Source organism: Crotalus tigris, unplaced genomic scaffold, assembly GCF_016545835.1.
Source record: "Crotalus tigris isolate CLP2741 ecotype Arizona unplaced genomic scaffold, ASM1654583v1 scf7180000018867.1602434, whole genome shotgun sequence".
Lineage (NCBI taxonomy): Eukaryota > Metazoa > Chordata > Lepidosauria > Squamata > Viperidae > Crotalus > Crotalus tigris.
The window spans coordinates 1,500,086-1,527,923 of record NW_024097246.1 but is presented as its reverse complement, the minus strand read 5'-3'; the positions used below and the strand labels follow the sequence as shown (position 1 = coordinate 1,527,923).

Sequence of the window (27,838 nt, the reverse complement as noted above, 5' to 3'; positions counted from 1 at the left end):
AATGCAGTTGTGAGTCATTAGGGGCTCATCCCCATATCCTGGGATGATTCATTCTGTTGCATAGGAGGTGTGCCAGCAACAACTCCTTCCGACTACTTTCCCAATCCAGCCACCTGACTTCTTCCTCAAGACTTGCGGTAAACACTTGCAACTAAGCTTAAAGAAACAGGTTGGGCAGTAAGGAGCAGAAACAGCTACGTCCATGTCTGAATCAGACTGAAAACACATCTCAGCTAACTCTCCTATGGGCAACTTCAAGCATCATTGTGCATCAATTCACTACTGATGATTGTAACTAAGGGACTCTTATCCCACTTGGGCAAAAATTATTTACTAACTTGGAGGCTGGTTTTGTGAAACCAGTTACACAATTGTATCAGACTGGCTGTTTGAAGAACCTCAGAGAACTGCCACTTCCTCTTGCGAAGACTATAAAACTTGCTGCCACCAAAATTAATCAAAAGTTCTAGAAGATGGATGAAGATGGATATATGAGTATAGATCCAAGTAAGAGAGACCATCCCTTGCCAGCCATTAAAGGAAAGAAAGGTAATATAGCTATTTATTTTTCTTTATTTTACTCTGCATATTGGCACTAAGATTTTTTTTAAAGGGAAGTTGAATAAAAAATGAAAATTAATCTGGTCCCTATTGTTCTTGGAGAAAAAAAAAAACCAGAGACAGTGAATTCTAGTTCTGCCTTAGCCATAAAAACCAGCTTGGGGACTTTGGGCTGGTTACTCTCTCTCACTACACAGAGTTGTTGTTGTGGGGAAAATAGGAGGAGGAAAGGGTATTAGATATGTTCATCACCTTGAGTTGCTTATAACAATAATAAAGGTAGAATATTAAATAAATGTATAAATTACATCCAGAACCTAGAAACTAAAACAGAGATGTTGGCTGGCTGGCAAGATAAACAACCGAGCTTTTAAAAATGGCAATAAATCTCATTTCGTACAATGGAACAAAATTCTGGAAAGATAAAAATCATTTTTAAACTTTACAGAATTACAGAATAACAGAATGGACCTTGGAAGTCTTCTAATCCACTTCCTGCTTAAGCAGAAAATCCTATACAATGACAGACAAATGGCTGTTCAATCTCTTCCCACAATGTCTGGAGGCAAACTGTTCCGCTAATTAATTGTTCTCACTGAAAGGAAATTTCTTCTTAATTCTAGGTTGGATCTCTCTCTGATAAGCTTCCATCCATTACTTGCCCTCAGGTGCTTTGGAGAATAGGTCAACCTCCTCTTCTCTTGACAGCCCCTCAGATATTGGAAAACTACTATCATGTCGCCTAGTCGTTCTCTTTGTTAGACGAGACATACCCAATTCCTGCTACCCCTCTTCATATGTTTTAGCCTCCAGTCCCCTAATCATCTTTGTTGCTCTTCTCTGCACTCTATCTAGAGTCGCAACATCTTTTTTATATTGTGGTGTCCAAAACTGGACCTGGTGTTCCAGGTATGGTTTTACTAATATAGGATGAAGTGGTAGTAACCTTCATAGGATCTTGATGCTATCCCTCCTTTGATGCAGCTTAGAGACTGCATTGGGGTTTTTTGGCAGCAGCAGCACACTGCTGGCTCATACTTAAGTTGTGGTCTGGTAGGACTCCAAGATCCCTCTCACAGTTTGACAACTCATCATACGAGTGGAACACTAATATTGCACTATTCTCATACTGGTGTATTACTAGTATGTATTATCACTAGTATCATGCTAGTGGAAGTCGTATGACAACTTGTCGTGCTAGTGGAAGTTTTTATAGAATGAATTTCCTATATTAAGGTTCCTTCTCTCCCTGGCACAGCACTGTATAACGTGTTAGGTTTCTTGTTTTGCAAACTGTGCTTCAGAGAGATCAAGTAATCCCATTCTTGCCTCATCAAATTGTCTACAATATTGTTTTCCTCCTTCTCCATCACCTAATGATCTAGTAATCTTAGACAGAAAAAAAAGAAAATGGGAGAAAAAGGAATACAGATTCACATCCACATGACCAGAGTTCTCTCAAGATAAACTTCCATACTTCAAGATTACAGTTTAATATATGCGGGAGGAAGAGAAGTCTGCAAAAAAGTTTACTTTCCTTTTCCAATCATTTCTGTTTTATAAAAATAGCAGATTGAAGGGAAGAATGCATATGAAGCAACTTAACAGACTTCTGCCACGTTTTGAGTATTTAAAAGTCTGATTTGTCTTCCTCCACGTGAATGGAAAATAAAGCTACTGTGTGCCATGATGTACTTTGCTGGCGCTGCCTGGAGAAAGGTTCTAAGTGGGAAATTCCAGCTGCTTCATATCTGTTCCAATAGGTGTGTGGTATCTACTTAGGGTGGGTTTGCTTTTTCCTGTAGAGCAGTTGATCCCAATCCACTAGACATGATTGATTGCTAAGATTGTATGAGTAGAATGGCACTGTCTATAATCATTTACTGCAAGAAAAAAATCGGGGTGACTATTGTAGTCTGATCAGGCTACGTGTAGAGAACTGAGCAACGAAGCAACTTTAGAGAAATACCTCATTTATATACCAAATGTCTCTTAGTTTAATTAATATATGGTCTTTTTATGCATTTTTAATATTCAGGATTTACAAGTCTCATTTTCAGCTCCGAGGGATTTTCCTGGAGATCAGGTGCTGGGATCTGCCCAGATTTTCTCAATCACAGGAAGCTGGGGTCAACATAACTTCTCCTTTCTGGTTCCTGTTTTCCACAGCCATTCTCTCTGGGCACCAGGAGAGAGGGGCTGTTCAGATGGGCTTGCATCTCATCCACAAGGAACCCAAAGGTGTTTTTTCAAAAGGCAACTGGACTTTGTTTGAAGACATTTCACTTCTCATCCAAACAGCTTCTTCAATTCTGAAGAAGCTTCTTGGATGAGAAGCAAAACGTCTTCAAGGAAAACAAAGTCCAGTTGACTTTTGAAAAAGCCCTTTTGGGACAACCATGACCTGGATGGTTGAGAATCTCTCTAGACAGATCCACAAGGAAAGTGGTAGAACTTCACTGCCTCAAGACACATCTATCCCTCACCCACAAAAGAAGTACTGGGTTTGAAGATGATCCCAGGATGGTGGAGGTTGTTCTCTAAATAAACCTAATAATAATAATAATAATAATAATAATAATAATAATAATAATAATAATAATAATAATAATAATAATAATAATAAGAATAATAAGAAGAAGAAGAAGAAGAAGAAGAAGAAGAAGAAGAAGAAGAAGAAGAAGAAGAAGAAGAAGAAGAAGAAGAAGAAGAAGAAGAAGAAGAAGAAGAAGCAACAATGGTGCATTGGAAGATCTGCAAAAATATCATTTGCCTATATCATAAAATAGAGAAAGTCATAGAAAATGATAAAATTAAACTGCTCTGGGACTTCAGAATTCAAACAGACAAGCACCTGCAACATAACACCCCAGACTTAACAATTGTCGATAAGAAAGACAAAAAAGTCTGGATAGTGGACGTGGCAGTGCCTGGAGATAGCAGAATAGAAGAGAAAGAACTGGAGAAGATAACAAAACACAAAGACCTACAAATAGAAATAGAAAGACTGTGGCAAAAGCAAGCAAGGGTAGTACCAATAGTAATAGGCTCCTTGGCTGCAATCCCAAAATAACTGGAGCACCACTTGAACACCATTGGCATTGACAAATTCGCTATTAGTCAATTGCAAAAGGCGGCCTTACTAGGAACTACTTCCATCCTGCGACAATATCTGTAATACCATCAAACATCCACATCTGCCTATCCCAGGTCCTGGGTAAGGTCTCGATAGGTAGACAAAATGCCAAATCCAGTCTGAACATCTGGCTGACTGTGCGATGATCCATAATAATAATAATAGTAATAATAATAATGTTGGAAGGGATCTTGGAGGTCGTCTAGTCCAACCCCCTGCTCAGGCAGGAAACCCTATACCATTTTGGATAAATGGCTGTCCAGTCTCTTCTTAAAAACCTCCAGTGTTGGAGCATTCACCGCTTCTGGAGACAGGTTGTTCCACTGGTTAATTGTTCTAATTGTGAGGAAGTTTCTCCTTAGTTCTAGGTTGCTTCTCTCCTTGATTAGTTTCCATCCGTTGCTTCTTTTTGATTATTCTTCTCTATTTCCTCCCATACTTCTTTCCAGTAGAGCAGTTTGTAAAGAACCTGGTCTACCCAATATTGGACTGCCATTGTCTGGATTGGTGGAAGGATTTCTGTCCTTGATAGGGAGTTGGAACAGAGGAAGTCCAAGTCCCCTTTCGATCCTGTGAATGATGCTATGGTTCTCTCTCCATATGGAAGGTCTATATCCTGGATTTTTTTCTCCTCCTGCCTTATAGGTAGTCCTCGACTTACAACGATTCATTTAGTGACCGTTCAAAGTTACAGTGGCCCTGAAAAAAGTGACTTACAACCATTTTTCACCCTTACAACCACTGCAGCAGTCCCATGATCATGTGATCAAAATTTGGATGCTTGACAACTGGTTCATATTTATGATGGTCGCAGTGTGATCTCCCTCGGTGACCTGACAAGGAAAGTCAATGGGGAAGCCAGATTCACTTAACAACCAGGTTACTAACTTAACAACTACAGTGATTCATTCAACAATAGTGGCAAAAAAGGTCGTAAAATGGGGCAAAATTCACTTAACAAATGTCTTGCTTAGCAACAGAAACGTTGGGCTCGATTGTGGTTGTAGGTCGAGGACTACTTGTATATTGTCATGGACTGCAGCCACTTTTATCGGAGGCACCCGGTGTCAGCACTTTAACAAAGGGAGGAGAAACAAAGCCAGGGGAATCCACTAATCACCTTCCATTGCTGGTCTTTCCTTAACACTGTAAGGACAGAACTATCTACCAGTCTCTGAGGCAGAAGTGGACTCGGAAATCTGGACAGCAAATTTTAGGCTAGCAGACTGCTTGAAGGACAGATGCATTGCAGGTTAACATGACCATCTAGAGCAGTGGTTCTCAACCTGTGGGTCGGGACCCCATTTGGGGTTGAATGACCATTTCACAGGGGTCGCCAAACAAGGCTGTCCGCCATTTTTCCCCCTTTTCTTTGGCCACGCCCCTGGTACCCGGTGATGTATAAGTGGTTGGGGGTCACCACAACATGGGGAACTGTATTATGGGGTCGCGGCATTAGAAAGGTTGAGAACCACTAGTCTAGAGTAAAATAGAATAGAATAGAATAGAATAGAATAGAATAGAATAGAATAGAATAATAACTTTATTGTCACTTTGAATGTACACTAATCAGCATACATTAAAATGAAATTTTGTTGCATATAACTCTCAAAGGGTCACCACCTCCAATATAGAATACATAAATATGACATAAATAAAATAAAATAAATCTGGCAGTGGCCCTAAAAACATCTTTCCTAGGAAAGATCCAAAGAACACATACCTCATCCCCCTAATTTTTGTTTGAGAAGCTGCGTCTGCCTATAATACCTCCTCTTTGTAGAACTTGAACTCAAGACAGTGTGGTGCTAGACATGAATAAGGAAGCAAAACGTCCCCTCTCTAAATTACCCTGTGCTCTGTAAAATTATCTTCACAGACTCCAACCTAAGGATCACGAGTTGTTCTTTCTGGTCTTGACAAAGGCTGCTAATCTAATTTTTTTTGTCACGTTCTTACCTCTGGGCTCATTATGTCACATAAAGCCTTTCTAAGATATTAGTAAAAAGGCAAGCTATTTAATGCCGAGCTGGGAAGCTTGGCTGCATTTTTTTAAAATAAGCTTCTCTAAATGAATGGTATTAGTGTTTTGTTATTGTTGCCTTATTCACTTCGTGCTTCCAGATGTACATAACAATGTGCACAGCACACCTGTCTGTTTTATTTTCTAACTGAAACATCCTTTTAAGGTAAACTGGGCTGAGGGAGGGAGTATGATCAGCCCACAGTCACTCAAATTTCTGTGGAGGCAGATGGATTTCAACCTATTCAAGAACTTTTATGTTACAATACTTTATATATAACATATGCCAGTGAAACATGGACACTAACCTCACAATCGATACAAAAGCTATGAGTGGCACAAAGAGTCATGGAAAGATACATGCTTGGCATTTCAAGACAGGATAGAAAGACCTGCACCTGGATTAGAGAACAAATGAAAGTATATAATAATATCATCAAGAGAGTAAAAGAATTGAAAAGAAAATGGGCTGGTCACACAGAAAGGAAAACGGATGGCAGGTGGACCTAGACCAGCGGTTCTCAACCTATGGGTCGCGACCCCATTTGGGGTCGATCGACCATTTTTCAGGGGTCACCAAAGGTGGCGATCCGCCATTTTTCGTGGTGCCGCGCATGGGCGTCGCGCACGGGGGTGGCACCGCGCATGGGCGTCGCGCATGGGGGTGCCACGCATGACGCCGCGCATGGGCCCCACCCCCATGCGTGCGGTGCCGCGCATGCGCAGAACGTTTGTGTCACGGGGGTCGCCGTCACACAAACGTTGAGAAGCACTGACCTAGACAGTCATAGAATGGATCCCACTTGATAAAAAGTGTCCATGAAAGAGACCTAAAACAAGATGGATCGACGACATCAGCAAGTATTGTGGGCCCAATTGGCAAAAGAAAGCCCAGGACTGTATTGGTTGGAAACATGCGGAAGAGGCCTTCATCCTGCAGTGGATGGAACAACAGCTAAAATAAGGTGACCAACCGTCCTCCTTTAGGGAGGACAGTCCTCCTTTTGTAAGTTCTGTCCTCCCTTAAAAAGTGTCCTCCTACATGTCCTCCTTTTCGATATTTGAAGACTAATCTGCAGGGCTTTTTTTCTCATAGAACGCTCAGAACGGTGTTCCGGAACCTTTTTTTGATGGTTTTTTTTTCAACTTTTACATGAGCTGTGCTACTTCCGCTATTGGCTTTCAAAAGCCAATAGGAATTGCTGCTGAGCGTGCCAAAACACCCAACCGGCAAACTTTGCACATGCAAGTTGTCTGCAGTGAAGGCAAATTGGCAGGAACTTAGCACCCCTGCCTGCTACCCAACTACACCATCTCCTAGTTAGTTCTGAAGATATCGTGCTGTGGGAGCCGTGGGGCCCTCTCTACATGGGGCTGCGCAGGGTGGCTGGTGAAGCTGGCAGGGCAGCTGCAGGTGGGGTGTGTCGACGGCAGGCTGCCCCCCAGGGCCGGACCTGGCGTGGCTGGTGCTTTGGGAGCCGCGGGGCCCACTCTACATGGCAGGGCAGCTGTGCTGGCAGGGCGGCTACGGATGGGGGCACGGCAGGCGATTGACCTTCCATGGGCCAAGCCAGTTTTTACGATATTTTTTTCTTCAATTTATTTGTGTCCTCCTTTTTATTGTAAAAAAGTTGGTCACCTTAGCTAAAATGATTATGATCATGATGAAATGTCAAAAGAATCTGTGTTCAAACACCAATGACTAGGCCAGGAGTGTCAAACTGCTGGCCCACGGGCCTGACATATCATCCTGAAGCCACGTCCACTCCATTGCCGGCAATGGCAAAACAATCCCGATACGAGTTTGACATGTCTGATCTAGGCCATCTAATCACTGAAGCACAGCATCGTTTATATTTAAAAAATCAGACACTGGACAGGTATGTGCCCTGAGCTTACAGCTGGTCACAGTGTGACTTACAGTTTGATATGGGATCCCACAGGCCCACTTAGGGGAGGATACTATATCCCGTTTATATAGAGAGTGCCAGCAGATGTCATGTGAGGGACGAACCCTATTCTGGGTTGTCCATAGCTGAGGTGGTTGTTCAAAGCCTGGCACCTTTTTTTGTGGGGTCATTCATATGTCTTCCTATGTCTGGGCATTCAGCCACCCATTTGGCTTTCCATTGGGAATTGACGCTAAAGTTACAATATTTCATGTAAATCAAGGAACGGGTGATGAACTTCACAATTCCCTTCCAATCCCACAGATCCTTCAGTGAATCCTCTCGTATGGAAAGTTCTGCTTGGCATTTCGACTGTGGGAAATGTGGCCCTGGCTGTGCTTTTGATTGTTCTCACTCTTCCAGGTAAGGAATGTTCTGCTTTCTTCCTTGAACCTGTCATCCTTCTCTCCAGTCACCCTATACAGGTAGTCCTCGACTTATGACCACAACTGAGCCCAACATTTCTGTTGTTCAGTGAGACATTTGTTAATAGAATAGAATAGAATAGAAAATAGAAATAGAGATAGAGATAATAGAATAGAATAGAATAGAATAATAACTTTATTGTCACTTTGAATGTACACTAATCAGCATACATTAAAATGAGATTTTATTGCATTCAGCTCTCAAAGGGTCACCACCTTTGATATACACCGCATAAATATGTCAAAAATAAATAAATAAATACAGAATTATGCATATACCCACATATGTTATATGACACAGAGAAACAACAGTTAAGTGAGCTTTGCCCCTTTTTACAATCTTTCTTGCCCCAGTTCTTAAATGAATCACTGCAGGTGTTAAGTTATTAACCAGGTTGTTAAGTGAATCTGGCTCCCCCATTGACTTTGCTTGTCAGAAGGTCGCAAAAGGGGATCACATGAACCCCCGGGACATTGCAACCAGTTGCAATGTGAAATTTGTAGTGTGAACCAGTTGCCAAGCATGTGAAATTTGCATCATGTGACCATGAGAACGCTACAAAGGTTGTAACTGTGAGAAATGGTCATAAGTCACTTTTTCCAGTGTCATTGCCATTTGAATGGTCATTAAATGAACTGTTGTAAGTTGAGAACTACCTGTAGTGCTTAGAATGCAGTATTGCAGGCTACTTCTGCTGACTGCCAGCTGCCAGCAGTTCGGCAATTCGATTCTCACCATCTCAAGGTTGTCTCAGCCTTCCATCCTTCCGAGGCTGGTAAAATGAGTACCTAGATTTTTGGGGAGCAACACACTGACTTGATAAACCACTTAGAGAAGGCTGTAAAGTACTGTGAAGCGGTATATAAGTCTATGCGCTTTTTCTATGTAAGTGCAACTCATCTGCTAAACAGGAGTGATTTAGACAAATAATGGTAATTTAGGATTATTTCTATTACTCAGTAATATTTTGCTGTCAGTATAGGTAGTCCTTGACTTATGACTAGTTGCTTGGTGATCGTTCACAGTTATGATAGACCAGGGGTGTCAAACTCAAATTCTTTGAGGGCCGCATCAGCATTGCGGTTGCCCTTGGGGGGCTGGGTGGGTGTGGCCTACTGGGTGGGCATGGATGGAGTGGGTGTGGCCTACTGGGTGGGCATGGCCAGCTCTATATCGCATCAAGGGTGCCTGTGGTGGCTGGGCAGGAGTGGGCAGATCTGAGGGTCTCTGGCAGAAGGGGGTGGGACCAGGACAAGTGCCAAGGCACGGTCCATTTCTTCATTCCTCACAAAGGGTGACACCTCCCCAGCATGCACCCAGGGGGCGGGGCCGACACAGCAGGGGCTGGTTCCTCGCTGTTTCTAGACGGCCTTGTGGAGATAAGACTGAATGTGTTTCAGCATAGATGGCCACCACAAAATTGTACATTGGCTCCCGGCCGGACTGGGCCAGGGCCAAGGCAGCAGGGGCTGTTCCCTCACTGTTTCCAGGATGGCTTTGCAGGCCACATGAAACCACGTCGCGGGCCACATCCGGCCCCTATGCTGTGTTTGACATGTCTGCGATAGACCTTCCCAGAACTATTTATGAACCAGTTGTGAAGTTCAGATTTGGGGGGCTTAGCAACTGGCCCAACTTTATGGATTTTTGCAGCATCCTGTGGTCAGGTGATCCCCATTTAAGAAGTTATTGGTCGGCAACTGGCATATACTTCCAGTTTATGCAGCAAAAAATGTCCCTTGGGTACAATGGGTTTGCTTCGTGGTCTCAGTGCAAACACACACAAAAATCCTGAAAACAGGAGCAGTTGCATGGTGACCTGCTTAATGACCTCCATGATCTAACATCAAAATTCGGGCTCAGTTGTGGTCATACCCTGCTGTATATTCCAAGATATACTGGATGATCAGAAAATATGCGGAGCGTCATAACATTTTAAGTTTTTCCCATCCCTTTTGCTGAAATGCCAACTGCATAGATCTGAACAGACTGTCAATATGCAATCCATCAGTCCGAGTAAAAAATATATATTATGCTGCATACATCACTCGTAATGTGTGAAATTGCAGAGGGTAAGACAGATAGCAATAGCACTTAGACTTATATACCACTTCACAGTGCTTTGCAGCCCTGTCTAAGCAGTTTACAGAGTAGCGTATTGCCCCCCAACAATCTGAGTCCTCATTTTACCGACCTTGGAAAGATGGGAGGTTGAGTCAACCCTGAGCCTGTCAGGATCAAACCCTTGGCAGTCAGCAGAATTCGTCTGCAATACTCCATGCTAACTACTGCACCACCACGGTTCCTTCAAGATGCGCTTGAAAAAAGATAGGGCAGATCTGTTTCCAAATTGACAAGAGGAAAAACATGGCTTAGGTCCAAAAGAAGAAGAAGGTATGTGATTAGGCAGACACCTCCCTAATTCACATGTATATAGATCATACCTTGTATTTGAGAGGCTTTATATGAGATCCTATGAGATTAGATTGGGCTTGTCACTGTGAGCTTCCAGAGATCTCTCAAGATCTGGTTTTGCCAGCAGCCCAGGGAACAGGTGAAATAGTCTAATATATCTTTGTCTATTATTCTTTGTCTTAGCTTGGTTTTTCTACTGTTTAATGTATTTATTCACTGTGGGATCCCTAAGCTTGAATGTTTTCTAGCAGACATTTCATTACCCAACTCGGTAACATCAACCGTGTTAGAAAGAAGTGAGGTTTGCATTCTGTTTATATGCAAATGGCTCGCCTTGTCGGTGTTGGTGGGAGTGTTATTAACTCTTGTTGATAATTATTAATGTATTATTATAATTCATTATTAGTATAATGATAATTAATTTTTAACAGTTAACTCTTTTTTAATTTTGTTTTACACCATGCAAACTCACTTGTTTGTGAGATGGGCAAATTACTGTTCTGCCCAGACGGAACTCGTGGCTCTGAATTCAATCTAAACAGACAGATAACTCGATAGAAATGATTTAAACAAACATTTATTGTCCAGGAATTCTAAGCAGAGGCTTACTATGCTGTAAATGCATCTGGTTTTCCATATTTGTTCATTCCTATAGGTAATTTAATATTGAATTTCCCCCTCTTCTTCTGCTGAGAGTCACACGTTGGCAAAACACATGTGGCTGGATGAACAAAGGCTTCCATCTGGCTTGTGTCCAGGAAGTCGCCCAATGACCCTTTTTGACTCCTCCCACTGACCCATCAACATACCCAGCATTTAACCCAATAACTGCCAGATATTCTAACATACTAACACATGCTCCCTAGTTAGAGTTACGTAGGTCTATGCTAAGTCCAGAACAGGCAGCTGTATAAATTAATTTAATAAATAAGTCATATTTGAGATAATTTAACACTAGGCAAGAGGAGCGGTGATTCAGTGGCTTAATGCCACTGAAGGTGGTCTCAGTTCTGGCAGTTCGAGCGTGGCAGGGTGAACTTGTTTCAGCTTCTATCCACCTAAAAGTTGGAAAGCATGTTTTATGTAAGTAGATAAATAGGTGTCACTTCAGTGGGAGACGAGCTGGTGTTCTGTGCAGGCAGGCAGTTTCCTGACAGCTCTGAACCTTCCCGATTGCAGTGCCCACCCAAGGGGGCTGCAGGAAGAGCCACTTGTCTTTCTTTCTGGTGCGCTTCACCCTCCTGTGGTGCACCTTGAGAAGCACACCATCATGTCTTTGCCAGGGCTGGTGCCTTAGCAAGCCAAACTACTTCTCTGTAATAGCATTGTGATTTCCTGGCTACTGTAACAACATCATACACCACTACTACTACTACTACTACTACTACTAATAATAATAATAATAATAATAATAATAATAATTCAAACAGACAGGCATCTGCAACATAACACCCCAGACTTAACAATTGTCGATAAGAAAGACAAAAAAGTCTGGATAGTGGACGTGGCAGTGCCTGGAGATAGCAGAATAGATGAGAAAGAACTGGAGAAGATAACAAAATACAAAGACCTACAAATAGAAATAGAAAGACTGTGACAAAAGCAAGCAAGGGTAGTACCAATAGTCATAGGCGCCTTGGGTGCAATCCCAAAACAATTGGAGCACCACTTGAACACCATTGGCATTGACAAATTGGCTATTAGTCAATTGCAAAAGGCGGCCTTACTAGGAACTGCTTCCATCCTACGACGATATCTGTAATACCATCAAACATCCACATCTGCCTATCCCAGGTCCTTGATAAGGACTCGATAGGTAGACAAAAATGCCAATTCTAGTCTGAACATCTGGTTGACTGTGCAATGATCAATAATAATAATAATAATAATAATCCCCCAGTGAGGCACTACCTTGACGTGGTTGTGGGGCTTGTGTACTCTGAGGAAGATGAGAGCTATGCCAGAGGTTCAACCATACTGGACAGGTCTCATCAGAGGAGTCAGACAAAGAGTGTCTCTCCCATAAAAAATATGGTGAGACGTAAATTTCAGAATGCCATACCGGCTTGGACGTCGCCCGGGTTAACAAGGTCCGCGCTAGATATTGGAGTTCCTGGATATCTGGTGAAAAAGGGGTTACAGGACTCAGGACTGTTGGCTGAGCAACCAAGGCCAGCAGCTGCAGAACTACTGGAAGAAAAGGTGTTTACCCGTCGCAGATACACAGTGATGGAAAACAAAGAAATAATGATCTGTTACTACAGATCAAGTCCAACAAGAAGAGGATATCTAAAACGAATGCACAAGTTCTGGAAAGAACAACATCCAGAATAAGAAATAACAGAACAGAGACTAGCAGATCAACGCCGATTTATAACACGAAATAAAGTATTCACAGAAACAGAATTGGATGAACTGCAAAGGTTTACCCAGGGCAAAGAAATCAAAGCCTTACCAGAAGTAATTCAGAATGTAGAGGCAAACCAGGGGGCAGTGAAGGAATCTAGCAGAGATATACAACTGTTTTCATTCGGAAACCAGGCACCTCTACCTCAGGAAGAACAAAACCCTCTAACTAAAGAAATAAAAGAATTGAAACAAAGAATAATTGAGCATCTAGAACAGCACAAAAACAACAGAATAAGGCTACCTGCATTGAAGCTTGTTCCAAAAAAACAGCTAGCACAAGCATTAAAAGATGCAAATACTGCAATAGCAAGTATAAGCACCAATTCACTGCAAGAAACAAACCAACTAATGTACAGCACATCTGCAGTTATAACAGAATACCTGGGATGTAAAATCAACAAAAAAGAAAAACAAACAAACAGTGCACCACAAAAATGGAAGGTTAGACTAGAAAATAAGATCAGCAAGTTAAGATCACATGCAAGCAAGCTAGAACAGATGAAAGAAAAGAAGCTGAAGAACAAGAAGACCAAAGAATACCTAATCAAGAAATACCACTTAGAAACAAGGAAGATCAAGGAAGCACTGGAAATAATAAAGCAACAAATAACAGCTACAGCCAGGAAAATCAGTAGATATGAAGCTCGAATTGCAAACTATAGGCAGAACCTCCAATTTCAATCCAATCAGAAACGTTTCTACCAATCCATCAATGGAGAAACTGCAAGGAATCAGTCAGTACCTGACAAGGAAGAAACACTGCAGTTCTGGAAGCAGATATGGGATAACCCAAAGAAATACAACAAGGATGCGGCTTGGTTAAAAGAGGTGGATGCAAATAAAACAGAAGTTGAAATGAAAGAACTAGTAATAACAACAAAAATGGTAGAAAAAAGAGCAAAGAAAATCAAAAATTGGTCAGCACCAGGTGAAGATGAACTGCATGGGTTTTGGTTGAAACATCTAACTGTTATACACCCACTCATTTCCAAGCAGTTCAACAATATACTACAAGGAGGAGAAATTGAAAAGTGGCTAACAACTGGGAAAACCTACCTAATAATGAAAAATCCAGCAAAAGGGGCAACACCAGGCAACTACAGGCCAATTACCTGCTTACCAACAACTTTCAAATTACTAACTGGTGTGGTAGCTGATGCAGTACAACAGCATCTAGTTGAAAACAATCTCTTTCCACCTGAGCAGAAAGGAAACCGCCCCAATAGCAGAGGAACAAAAGATCAACTCCTAATAGACAAAATGATCTTGGAAAACTGCAAGAGAAGGAAGACCAACCTGAATGTGGCATGGATTGACTACAAAAAGGCATTTGACTCTCTGCCACATGATTGGATAATAAAGTGCCTAGAAATAACAGGAGTCAGTAGAAACATCAGAAAATTTGTGCAAAGATCGATGGCACAATGGAAGACACAGTTGCAGATCAATGGTGAGAGGCTGGGAGAGGTTAATATCAAGAGAGGAATATTTCAAGGAGATTCATTATCACCATTACTATTTGTTATTGCACTGTTTCCTCTGTCAACAATACTGAATAACTCAGGACATGGCTATCAAACATCAAAAACATCTGCCAGACTATCCCACCTCCTTTACATGGATGATCTGAAGCTGTATGGAAAAACATCATCTGAAATAGAATCGCTGCTCAACACTGTCCGTATATATAGCCAAGATATTGTAATGGAGTTTGGCTTGGACAAATGTGCCACACTTACTATCAAACAAGGAAAAATATGAAAACTGAAGGAATCAAGATGCCCCACGAAAATAACATTAAGAGTCTGGATGAGGAAGAGTACTACAAATACTTGGGTATCCTTCAAGCTGACAACATCAAGCACACTGAAGTCAAGAAAAAGATTAGAGGTGAATACATCAAGAGAGTGAAGAAGATCTTAAAGTCCAAACTCAATGGAGGAAATACCATAAAGGCAATCAACACCTGGGCAATCCCAGTCATTAGGTACACAGCTGGAATAGTGGACTGGACTCAAGCAGAACTAAAAGCAATGGATAGGCAGACCAGAAAAATAATGACAATGAATCATGCCCTTCATCCACGCAGTGACATTGATAGACTTTATCTACCAAGGCAAATAGGTGGGCGTGGAATGCTACAAGTACATCAGATGGTTGAAGAAGAAAAAATGGCTTTGGAAGAATATCTGAAGAACAATGATGAAGATGCACTGAAATTAGTATATCAGGAAGGCTTACTAACTACTGGAGAGACCAAACTGGCCTACAAGAAAGACCAAATGAAGAACAGAATAGAGGCATGGGAAGACAAAGCACTACATGGCCAATACATGAAAAAAATAGCTGGGAAAGCAGATAATAATAAAACCTGGCAATGGCTAAGAGCAGGAAAATTGAAGAAAGAGACCGAGGGACTAATTCTGGCTGCACAAGACCAAGCCTTAAGGACAAATGCATACAAAGTCAAAATTGAGAAGACAGCAACAGACAGTAAGTGCCGCCTATGCAAAGAAGCTGAAGAAACAGTGGACCACTTGGTAAGCTGTTGCAAGAAGATTGCACAGACTGATTACAAGCAGCGGCATGACAAAGTAGCAACAATGGTGCATTGGAAGATCTGCAAAAAATATCATTTGCCTGTAAGCAAAAACTGGTGGGATCATAAAATAGAGAAAGTCATAGAAAATGATAAAATTAAACTGCTCTGGGACTTCAGAATTCAAACAGACAAGCACCTGCAACATAACACCCCAGACTTAACAATTGTCGATAAGAAAGACAAAAAAGTCTGGATAGTGGACGTGGCAGTGCCTGGAGACAGCAGAATAGAAGAGAAAGAACTGGAGAAGATAACAAAATACAAAGACCTACAAATAGAAATAGAAAGACTGTGGCAAAAGCAAGCAAGGGTAGTACCAATAGTCATAGGCTCCTTGGGTGCAATCCCAAAACAACTGGAGCACCACTTGAACACCATTGGCATTGACAAATTCGCTATTAGTCAATTGCAAAAGGCGGCCTTACTAGGAACTGCTTCCATCCTGCGACGATATCTGTAATACCATCAAACATCCACATCTGCCTATCCCAGGTCCTGGGTAAGGACTCGATAGGTAGACAAAATGCCAAATCCAGTCTGAACATCTGGCTGACTGTGCGATGATCCATAATAATAATAATAATAATTGCAAGTCCAGGTGATGCATGAATTGAAGAGAAACAGCTAGAAAAAAATAACAAAATATTGTGATTTGCAAATTGAAGTTGAGTGGCTGTGGAAGAAGAAATCAATGTGTCAATGCTGCTAACATCGGATGTTTTTGCTTTGACAACAGTTGGAGATACAACCATTTTCTTCTTATGTTTTACTTTTAGAGTTAGAGCTAGAGTTAGATGATGCTGGGGGGAGGAATGTGCATGAGAGTTCAGCTAGATATAACAATACTGGATCTAGTGTGGGACCCAAGGTTATTGGAATAAGAGATGATAAGAATTGGCCGGGCTGGAGGTCTGGAAGAAAAACCTGCATTTCAAACTAATTGGAGAATGTGATTTATGACTGTTAATTGGAGGAGGGAATTGTGTTGAGATACTATGTGCTGAGGAGAGGGGAATCCAGTTGACTATGTTAGTACTGATGCTATGCTTCTCAAATAAAGATTCTTTAAGGTAAACAATGCCTCAAAGTTCTTTGAAGAATTTCATCTGTCGCAACCATGACACATGGTTGTACTAATACTTATAGCAGCCCTTGGAGCAATACCCAAAGGGTTGCCTAGATACATGGAAATTTTGAACATTAGATCTGAATATCCTGACTTTGCAAAAAACCACCCTACTCGGTACTGCCTATATACTCAGATATTACCTTAGATTCTTGTTTAGGACTTGAACTGTTAGGTATTTACCAATCCCAGACTATGAATAAATTGAAGATTAATCGTAACAACAACAACAGCAACAACGATATCAGATGCTACCTTAAGAGCTCTTGGGTCCTTGATTAGGACTCGAGCTGTTAAGTATTTACCAGTCCCAAATTGTGAATAGAATTGAAGATTAACCATAATAATAACAAGGCTACACAAATGTAGTTTGTGATATTTTACTCTTATTCATACAGGTTTTCTTTTTAAAATAACTCCTTAAACCATCCCCCAACCTTCAAAATTCCAATGTTTTCTATTAGTTGAGGCATTTTTTTTGTGAACCAGGATGAAGTATCACAAAGGTATTTTATTTTGTGAATCAGAATAAATTATCTCGGATGGTGTCCTCGCTCTAAAGCTGATTTATTTCTTAAGCTTCAGAGAAATTCAGTGAACCGAATCTTCCATCAAAGCCAATCCCCAGTTGCCTGATGAATTGTATTCCTTGTCGATCGGCTAAGGACAGCGATACAGGTAAGCTCTGCTTTTTCCAGCATGAAAATGGGACTCTTTTCGTCTCCGCTTTCAAAGTTTTGCCACATAAAAGCTCATATACTGGTAGATGTACTCCTTGACTTATAACTATAATTAGGACCAGAATTTCCCCTGCTAAGCAAGGCCGTTGTTAAGTGAGCCATGCCTCATTTTATGACCTTTTTTGTTAAGTTGTTAAGTGAATTGTATGCATTAAGCAAATCCAGTTTCCCTCATTGACTTTCCTGAAGGTGGCTGTAAAGGTCACAAAAGGGGATCACGTGATTCTGGGACATTTCAACGGTCATAAATATGTGCTCGTTACCAAGCAGCTGGATTTTGATCATGTGACCATGGGGATACCACAACAGTCATCAGTGAAGGATTAGTCATAAATCACTTTTTTCATTGTTGTTGTAACTTGGAACGGTAACTAAACAAATGGTTGTAAAACAAGGACCACCTGTAAATGATTTCAAGAAATACATTTTGTTTCATTGACAGGGCCAGAATATTTTTTAATGGAATCCTGTTATGGCCCAATAAGGTTCCCTATCAAAATGGGCAGAGAATTGCAGAATAAAGCAAGGAACACCTGGTGTTCAGATCTTGCTGAAGACCTATAGGACTATATCAGGGGTAGGCAACCTTGGCTTGTTTAAGACTCATGGACTTGAACTCCCAGAATTCCTGAGCCAGCCATGCTGAGGGGAAAGGGAAAGGTTTCCAAGCTGAGCCATGCTGGCTGAGGAATTCTGGGAGTTGAAGTCCACGAGTCATAAAAGAGCCAAGGTTGCCTACCCCTGGATTATATCAACTGGTCATTTCTCTCTGTAGTAACTACACTCTGCTCTTGCAGTGAGCCTTGCTAGACAAATGGCCACATGAATTAAGCCCGAAGAAAACAGGGATCACCCATCTGGGGCTGGGACCGTATCCTCCTGCCTGATTTTTCTGCCTGAAGTAAGAAGATAAGTTGCTCACAATTTTTCTCTCTTTGGGCACAACCCAGCAGAAAGTGAAATGCTTCCTTCCAATATTGATCGGAGAGGTGCACTCTAGGAGTGGTGCATTTCCAGACGAAACAAATTCAGACACGGATGTATTTTGGACTATATCCCATATCTGAACCCTATTAATACAAATAATCCTCAACTTACAACAGCTTATTTAGTGACAATACAAAGTTACAATGGCACTGAAAAAAGTGATTTGCGACCGTTTTTCACGCTGACAACCATTTCAGGATCCCCATGGTCATGTGATCAAAATTCAGACACTTAGCAACTGACTCGTATTTATAACAGTTGCAATATCCCAGGCCTTTTGTGACCTTCTGTGACAAGCAAGGTCAATGGGGAAGCCAGATTCACTTAACAACTATGCCACTAACTTACAACAACTGCAGTGATTCTCTTAACAATTGTGGCAAGAATGTTCGGAAAAAGGGGAAAAACTCAGTTAACAAAAGTCTCGCTTAGCAACAGAAACTTTGGGCTCGACGGTGGTTGTAAGTCAAGGACTACCTACAACAAACTCACTTCCTGAGTGTGGAATTTTATAAAGCCTGAATGGTGAGATTTTAGGAGAGGAGAAGTAAATGAACCTTGGCACGGAGTGTGTAGCCTCTCTCTCACAAACACCAAGACAAGCCAGAAGGATCCTGATTTGAGATCCCCACTTTCTCTCTTGAGTTCCAGGGTGTCTGTAGGGAGCTTAGTTTTCTAGATGAATTGCTAGTAGCTAAATAGGTAGTCATGCAGATAGTCCTAGGTTTACAACCACAATTGAGCCCAAAATTTCTGTTGCTAAGCGAGACAGTCGTTAGACGGCTTTTGCCCCATTTTACGATCTTCCTTGCCACAATTGTTCAGTGAATCACTGCAGTTGTTAAGCTAGTAACAAAGTTGTTAAGTGAATTTGTTTTCCCCGTTGATTTTGCTTGTCTGGAGGTCACAAAAGGTGATCACGTGACCCCAGGACGCGGCAACCGTCGTAAACATGAGCCGGTTGCCAAGCATCCTAATTTCACTCACGTGACCATGGGAATGCTGCAAGGGTCGTAAGTGTGAAAAATGGTTATAAGTCGCTTTTTCCAGTGCCATTATGTAACTTTGAACAGTCACTATGCGAATGGCTGTAAGCCGAGGACTACCATACTGTCACCACATGGTTACTGAATGGGGGGATTTCCCCATCACTGGAATTCAGGCAGAGCAGAGGATTAGCCATCCTTAGTAGAGCAGAGCACTTCAATCCATGGCTCAGTTTTCTCCTTCTGAGAAGAAGGCTGGCAAGGCCCAAGGAGATTCTGGATGAGTAATGCTAGACTGCACACACACACACACACACACACACACACACACAGATAGAGAGAGAGATAGAGAGAGATAGAGAGAGAGAGAGAGAGAGAGAGAGACGAGAGACGAGAGACGAGAGACGAGAGAGACAGAAACAGAGAGAGACAGAGAGAATGAGAGACAGACACATGGAATATCTTTATTTTAATAAATTGCAACTAAGGGCAGATGTGAAAAAGAGTGCTAAACATCAAGTTTACATGGCATACCTTTATACTAGTTAATATTTATTAATCTGAGCAAATCAAGGAAGGGAGAGTTGGGAACAAAATTGAAATGACAATCAAATCTGCAATGCAAGGAAAGAGTACCTCTTAAAGCCAAATGTCTGTTGAATCAGCATTTATGCAATGTATATACCAGTGGTGGTGAACCTATGGCATGGGTGCCAGAGGCGGCAGTCAGAGCCCTCTCTGTGGGCACGCGCGCCGTCGCCCCAGTCCTAGGCCTTCAGCTGGGTTTTATAAAACCTTTTCGCTTTAGGCCTCCGCCGCTATGTGCAAAAAAAAAAAAAGTTCAATCAATCAATCAGTTTTAACTTCTTGCGGGAAAAAAAAGATCTTGCAAAGTTGGAATTGATTGATTGAACTTTTTAGTCCCACCCAGTCTGCCATTACCACCGCAGTCGTGCCTTCCCAGTTGGCCACGCCCACCCGGCACTCGACAATGCATAAATGGGTTTTTTGGTTGCAGTTTGGGCACTCAGTCTCTTAAAGGTTCGCCATCACTGGTATATACGGTAGATTTTGCAGATTGGACATGATTTGTAGATAATATATGCAAACGATGTATAAATAAATTACATAAATTATGCGATGTTTTTGCTTTCACTACATTAAAAGATGTATTGCTTGGGAGCAGAAAATAAAATAAATTTTAGTTTGTGGAGCCAAGACAATCACTATTTGAAATTATATTATAATTAAACTCTTTGAGGTACTTGTCTATAATTTCTTGGGTAAATTTACCTTGCTCCCAGGGCTTTCCGTTAGAAAGCCTTCATCTAATACTGAGCTAGGAATTTTTTTTCCCCCTAAACCGACTTGCTTTTCTTGAGGACTAGCTGCCAGGTTTCCCAGGGATCAAAGAAACTTTTAACTTCTTTTCTTCATGGATCCCCCTGGAACAGAGTACTTGTTTGAGAAAGATAGAATTACCAGTTTATGAGCAAGCCTCTTGGTCTATTAGAAGACATGATTGCAGCACAGTCTGGCCACCAATTGTAATATCTTTACTAATTAAATAAATTAAATGGCATTAATAAATGGTCATTCCTTCTCCCCCCACAACTTTTCTTTCTTCAACACAGCAAATCTGACCCTGGATCCAAACACAGCTCATCCCAAGCTCTACGTATCTCCTGATTTGAAAAGTGTTAGATGGACTGGAACGAATAAGCATATGAACAGCAGTCCTCTGAACTATGATGTTATGGATAGTGTCCTTAGCCACCAGGGCTTCAATTCTGGGAAGTGGTGCTGGGAGGTGGAGGTGGTAGAGGGAGGGGACTGGTGGGCTGTGGGGATTGCTAGAGAGTCTTCAAACAGAAACGGGCCGAGTCTTCTCGATTCTCGTGGGGGCTATTGGGGAATTCAGCGAATTGAGGGACGTTATGAGGCGATCACCCATCCCAGGACAAATTTGACCTTGTGCCATCCCCCAAAAAGGATCCGAGTTTCTCTGGACTATTCAAAAGGCCTCTTAGCATTTTTTGATGGTGACACGGACGCTCAAATCTTCGCTTTTCCAAAAGAAAATTTTAATGGAGAGACGGTTTACCCCTGGTTCTTGATCTATACATGGAATGAACAGCTTTTCCTTCACCCATGATACGGTGGAGCAATGGGCTCATCGCGTTGGAAGAGCTTCACACCATCTGCCTCCAGCTCACCTCCACTTGTTCTGTTTCTCTTTCTGTTTCTCCACCCCATTTCTCTTTCCTTTGCCTTCAATTTCTTTTGTCCTTCTTTTTCCCCCATCTCCATCCAAAATAGCCCCTCCTCCATAATCACCAAGATCTCTTTTAGATCAACAATTTCCTGAACTGCAATAATTAGTTATGCTTCAAAGTAAATAATAATAATAAAAATAACGAAAAAGAACTGGAGGCATAAATCATGTGTCTGTGTTTCTCCTGAATTTGAGGATTGTGCTGAATACTTATTTGTGTGGGGTCCTTGGTGTTCTCTGAACTTGGTTGTTTTCCTGCAGACGTTTTTCTACCCAAACTAGCTAACTTCATCAATGCTAGTGATGCACTGATAACGTTACCTAGTTTGGGCAATGAAATGTCTGCAAGAAAACAACCAAGCTCCGAGAGCATCGAGGATCATTTCAACCCTGAGTTACAAATATTCTCCTTTACTGACCCTTATTTATGGACTGGGGGAGGGGGCATGATGGCTCAGCAGTTAAAGAGGCTGGGCTTGTTTGCTGGAAAGTCAACAGCCCAGGTTAGAGGTCCGAACACCATGCAATGGGGTGAGTTATTTGCCCCAACTCCTGGCCACCTAGCATTCGAAAGCATGCAAATGCGAGTAGATCAATAGGTACCACTTCAATGGGAAGGAAACAGCATTCCGTGTACCTTAATGTACAGCCATGCTGGCCACATGACCACAGAAGCATCTTTGGACAATGCTAACTCTCTCAGCTAAGAAACAGAGACAAAACACCATCTCCTAGGGCAGTGATGGCAAATCTTTTAGCGACCAAGTGCCCAAAAACTGGCCCCGCCCCTGTCCCACCTCCTGCCCTACCCCACTCCACCCCTGCCCCACCTCCACTCTGCCCCATCCTGCCTGCCCACAGGGCCACTCACCGCCTCCAGGGCCTGCCGCAGATCGCCCAGGCAGCCCAGCAGCGCCATGGCAGCCACGCCCTCTGCCTGCGCCCCACAGCATCAATTGTGTGCATTGGGGCATGAGGGCAGAGTCTTGCCTACGCTGCCTGGCTGCCATGTCCTTGGCTGAGCTGCTCCACATGGGCCACGCTCGGGGGAGACTCTCCTCCAGGGGGTTGCTGGTGAGGAGGGGGTCACTGGCGGAGGCAAGGCTGGGGCAATAGCACATGTGCCCACAGAGAGGGCTCTAAGTGCCACCTCTGACACCCGTGCCATAGGTTCCATGCCACCACTGTCCTAGAATCAGACAGGGGAAACCTTTACCTTTTTAAATAGACTAATACACAAGATGTTACCTTGTCTTTGAAAGCTCAGCTGCCACCCCATCACTCAATCATGTATCTTGGGGCCACCAGCTCCCTTTATGCTGCTGGTAGCTCCTGATCTCAAACTTTCAGCTCTGACTCCATTATCTGTAAGTGAAAGAGAGTGTTCTCAGTGAAGGAATATTGGCATAAAGAACTCTGGACCCTTCCTTCTCTTATCTCTATACCCTTTTATATATTACTATTACTGCTACTACTAGCCAGATAACTGGAGTCAAATATTTATGGAAGGATAGAACCCCGGATGTCTTTAGATGGCAATAGCACTTATATACAGCCCCATAGTACTTTACAGCACCTCTGGGCATTTACAGTGTCAGCATGTTGCCCCCAACAATCTGGGTCCTCATTTTACCAACCTCAGAAGGATGGAAGGCTGAGCCATTCTTGAGCCGGTCGAGATCGAACTCCAGGGTGTGGGCAAAGTATGGCTGCAACACTGCATTCTAACCACTGTGCTACCACACCTCACTTAGATGCTCAGCAACAGAGAAGCACAGAGGTTTAAGCACAGAAGTGAGGCCATACTGGGAAACTGAGAGCCAGTTTGGTGTAGTGGTTAAAGCGCTGGCCCCCAAACCAGGAGACTGTTACCATCTATGGTGGATGTGTGATAAAGCAAGAAAATATTGGAGTAGGATTCAAATTCTTAATACAGTGAATATAGAAAGAAAACCAGAGACTTTTCTCTTGGGGCTAATGGACAAAGACCTGGAAAAAAAATAGGGAACTTTGATGTTATGTATGTTGACAGCAGCAAGATTACTCTATGCTCAGAAATGGAAGACTGCATCGATTCCCACAACGGAGAAATGGTTACAGAAGCTGATGGAACTAGCAGAGATGGCCAAACTGACTACACTGTTTAAAGAAAAGAATACGAACACTTTTACTGCCACAAGAATTTGTGCTTGAGGTGGAAAAAAAATGAAATTTTGATCGTGGGTTTTACCAATTAGATAGATTTGATGTTACCGAAATGACTAGTTTATATTATTTTGTAAAAAGTTGAGGTTTGAGGTTGATACTCTACTTTGCTGCACCCAAGGAAGTCGGAAGTCAATGCCTTTTTTTCCCTCTTTTTTTTCTTTCCCACCTCGCTTCTCTATTCCCTTTTTCCCTTCCCCATCTTACCCGCTATTTACTTTTGTATTTTCATTGTATCGTATACTGTTGCAAACTAATAAAACTTTATATAAAAACCAGGAGACTGTGAGTTCTAGTCTCCCCCCTTAGGGACGAAAGCCAGCTGGGTGATCTTCAGCCAGTCACTTTAGAGTTGTCGTGGGGAAAAATAGGAGGAGGAAGCTGCATTATGTATGTTCTCCATCTTGAGTTACTTACAAAGTAATAAAGACTGGATAAAAATCTAATAAAGGAATATACAAATCCTGACACAACTAAAATATGAAAAATATCAAACTTTTTCATTCCACCCCTGAGCAAAAGACCTCAGAAAGGCCAAAGTTTAATCTCTTGTATGATGCCCTTTCAAACAAGAAGTTTACGTTAGGGTTTGCAAAGACCAGAATTAAAATAACCTGCAGACCTAGAGTTGAAAAGTGAAAACACGAGGAGAAGAAGTGGGGGAAGGAGGTGTGAAAAATAAAATCCTACCAGCACTAGAATCTTACTTATCAAGTTTGGCAATTGGACCAGGGTACAAGTAGTCCTTGCCTTACAACCATCTGTTTAGTGACCATTCAAACTTACAATGCCACTGAAAAAAGTGACTTATGACCGTTTTTCACACTTACAACTGTTGCAACATCCCCATAGTCACGTGATCAAAATTCAGACGCTTTATGATTTATGATGGTTGCAGTGTCATGTGATCACCTTTGGCGACCTTCTGACAAGCAAGGTCAATGGGGAAGCCAGATTCACTTAACAACCAGATTACTAACTTATCAACTGCAGTGATTCACTTAACAACTGTGGCAAGAAAGAGGCAAATCTCACTTAACAACAGTCTTGATTAGCAACGGAAATTTTGGGCTCAGTTGTGGCCATAGGTCGAACACTACCTGGATCAATAGGTTTGTTGACCCTTTACTGTCCCATTCCTCTTCTGTTGATGCAAACAAATATAGAGAAAATTGAGAATGCAAAATAGTAATTCTAATTTCAGCCCTGATATGTTATCTCTTCTCACTTTTGGATGAGTGTGGAAGCTCTTCCATCTTTTGTTCAGTGCTTGTCCTTCACCCTGTCTATAATCATCAGCTGCATATATTTTGGACCTGATGGTCCTTTTTATATGCTGTACATTGAGGGCATGTTCTGCAAAGCTAATCAATTGGAGATTAATTAACAAGTGATGGTTATTAAGATGTGGCTTAGCATGATCAATCAAACAGAGCTTTGAGAGGTTCCAAAAGGAACCTTTTGGACAATATGCACACTTCACTCCATTATTGCTAGAAATTCTGTTTATACAGTATATAGTCAAGAATTAAACTTTGGCAGTTATGTGCCTCTTCACGTCAACGTGCCATTAGAGTCAGGGGGGGGGAGAGGTGTTGCTTTCCAATGGGTTAGATGGAGGAATGAAGCTTCCACGATTTTGCTGAAGACTGTGAGAGCCTGAAACATTTCCAAGAAGACTGCAGCAGGTGTGGAGAGGAAGCAGACAGTTCCCAAAACAAAGTGAAATTGTTTACATGGACTACATGAGAGGGTGCAGCTTTGGCTGGAGAAATTATTGTTTAATTCTATGAACTGATAGTGGGAACCTTAGAGTTAGTTTTGCTTCGATATTACCATGCTGTGTATTCAATAAAAAGTACATTTTTTGGAAACGGAATGAATCTGGAGTTTTCTTTGGATTCTCGAGCTGGATGTTGACAGCACCTCAGAGCAAACAAAGAGTACAGTCACCATGTACATCTTGAATTTCCAAGACTACTGGTTATGGCTTGTCAGATTTGCAATTGAAATCTTTGCTGCAGCTGTATTACTGGCCATTTTGTTTTATTCTGTTGCAGTCTTCTTTCTGTTGCTATATCTTCCTCTTATTTACTGTAGCTGGCTATGACTGGGCTATTTATGCTTCTGCTGCATATTTGGATGCAGTCTCTTGACCCGTAACCTGTTTCTCTGGATTATTCACAGGGCCTCATAGCATTCTTTGATGGTGACATGAATGCTGAAATCTTCACTTTCCCAAAAGCAAATTTTGCTGGAGAGAAGATCCACACTTGGTTCTTGATCTATAAGTGGAATGGACAGCTTCTTCTCCATCTGTGAGATGGTGGAGCAAAAGGGTCATCACATGAAGATCTCCAGACTATCTGCCTTCAGTTCTCCTCCGGTCCTTGTGTTTCTCCGTTCAGACCATTGTCACGGATGTCTTTGATTTCCTTTGACCTTCCTTTCCCCATTTGATTTAGAAGATAACTGCATTATCTTCTAAATCAAAGGTCTCCTTCTACCTCACCTTCCTCATGTCTCCTAGTGACACCCCTAGCCAGCTGACCAGAGTCAAATATTTAAGGGATGAAATCCTAGATTTTTTTCAGACATTCAAATATCAAAAAAACAACAGATCCATGGAGATTAAAACACAGGGGAAATGGATATGTCTGGGAAACCCCAGCAAAGGATAATTCTAGGATATAATAATAATAATAATAATAATAATAATAATAATAATAATAATAGTTGGAAGGGACCTTGGAGGCCATCTAGTCCAACCCCCTGCTCAGGCAGGTAACCCTATATCATTTCAGACAAATGGCTGTCCAGTCTCTTCTTAAAAATTTCCAGTGTTGAAGCATTCATCGTTTCTGGAGGCAGGTTGTTCCACTGGTTCATTGTTTTAACTGTCAGGAAGTTTCTCCTTAGTTCTAGATTGCTTCTCTCCTTGACCAGTTTCCATCTGTTGCTTCTTGTCCTGCCTTCAGGCACTTTGGAAAATAGCTTGACTATTTTTCTTTGTGGCAGCCCCTGAGATATTGGAACACTGCTATCATGTCCCCCCTCGTCCTTCTCTTCATTAAACTGGACATACCTAATTCCAGCAACTGTTCCTTATATGTTTTAGCCTCCAGGCCTCTAATCGTCTTTGTTGCTCTTCTCTGTACTCTTTCTAGAGCAGTGGTTCTCAACCTTTCTAATGCCGTGACCCCATAATACAGTTCCCCATGTTGTGGTGACCCCCAAGTGGGTGTGGCCACCAATAAGAGGGAGTAGGACAGCTAGGGAAAAGGGAAAAAAATGGCGGACAGCGTGGTTTGGCGACCCCCGTGAAATGGTCGTTTGACCCCAAATGGGGTCCCGACCCACAGGTTGAGAACCACTGTTCTAGAGTCTCAAAATCTTTTTTACATTGCCATGACCAAAACTGGATGCAGTATTCCAAGTGTGGCCTTACCAAAGCATTGTAAAGTGGTATTACCACTTCACGTGAACTTGATTCTATCCCTCTGTTAATGCAGCCTAGCACTGTATTGGCTTTTTTGGCAGCTGCAGCACACTGCTGGCTCATATTTAAGTGATTGTCCACACTAAGACTCCGAGGTCCCTCTTTTTAAAAGAAAGGGGATATTTTAAGAGAGGAACCCACCAATGTACTTCCATGAGTCAGATTGCTATGGAAGCATCTTAGATGCCTTTTAAGTCTTCACACAATGCTGACTTCACTTTCTGAGGGCCACCTACTGCATGTCCTTTCTTCCACTAATCTCTGCATTTAGGGGCTCAGCAAGGCATTTGCTGGATTGCTCTTTCATTGCTTTTTAATATTACTCCTTGGCCAAAAGAGAAGAAATAATTGAGCCTGCTGGCTAAGCATCTAACATTCAGAACATCAAAGGAAAAGGGGTAAATCATGCCTCATTTTAGCAAGTTGTGCAAAGCCAACCACTTGTTTTTATCAATAAATTATGATTATAAAACTGTGTTTTAGCATGACTCAGCAAGTT

The 27,838-nt window shown here is 42.0% G+C and overlaps 1 protein-coding gene across 1 annotated transcript; it reads left to right on the top strand.

Annotated features, from left to right (window-relative positions):
• The first annotated feature begins 144 nt into the window (after positions 1 to 144).
• Positions 145 to 26,162, top strand: LOC120314279 (putative butyrophilin subfamily 2 member A3). Its single transcript, XM_039357207.1, has 5 exons — positions 145 to 549; positions 7,934 to 8,032; positions 17,227 to 17,325; positions 20,995 to 21,203; positions 26,028 to 26,162. Exons 1-5 carry the CDS (start codon positions 474 to 476, stop codon positions 26,160 to 26,162), a joined length of 618 nt encoding a protein of 205 aa, XP_039213141.1. The 5' UTR covers positions 145 to 473.
• The last annotated feature ends 1,676 nt before the right edge of the window (positions 26,163 to 27,838 follow it).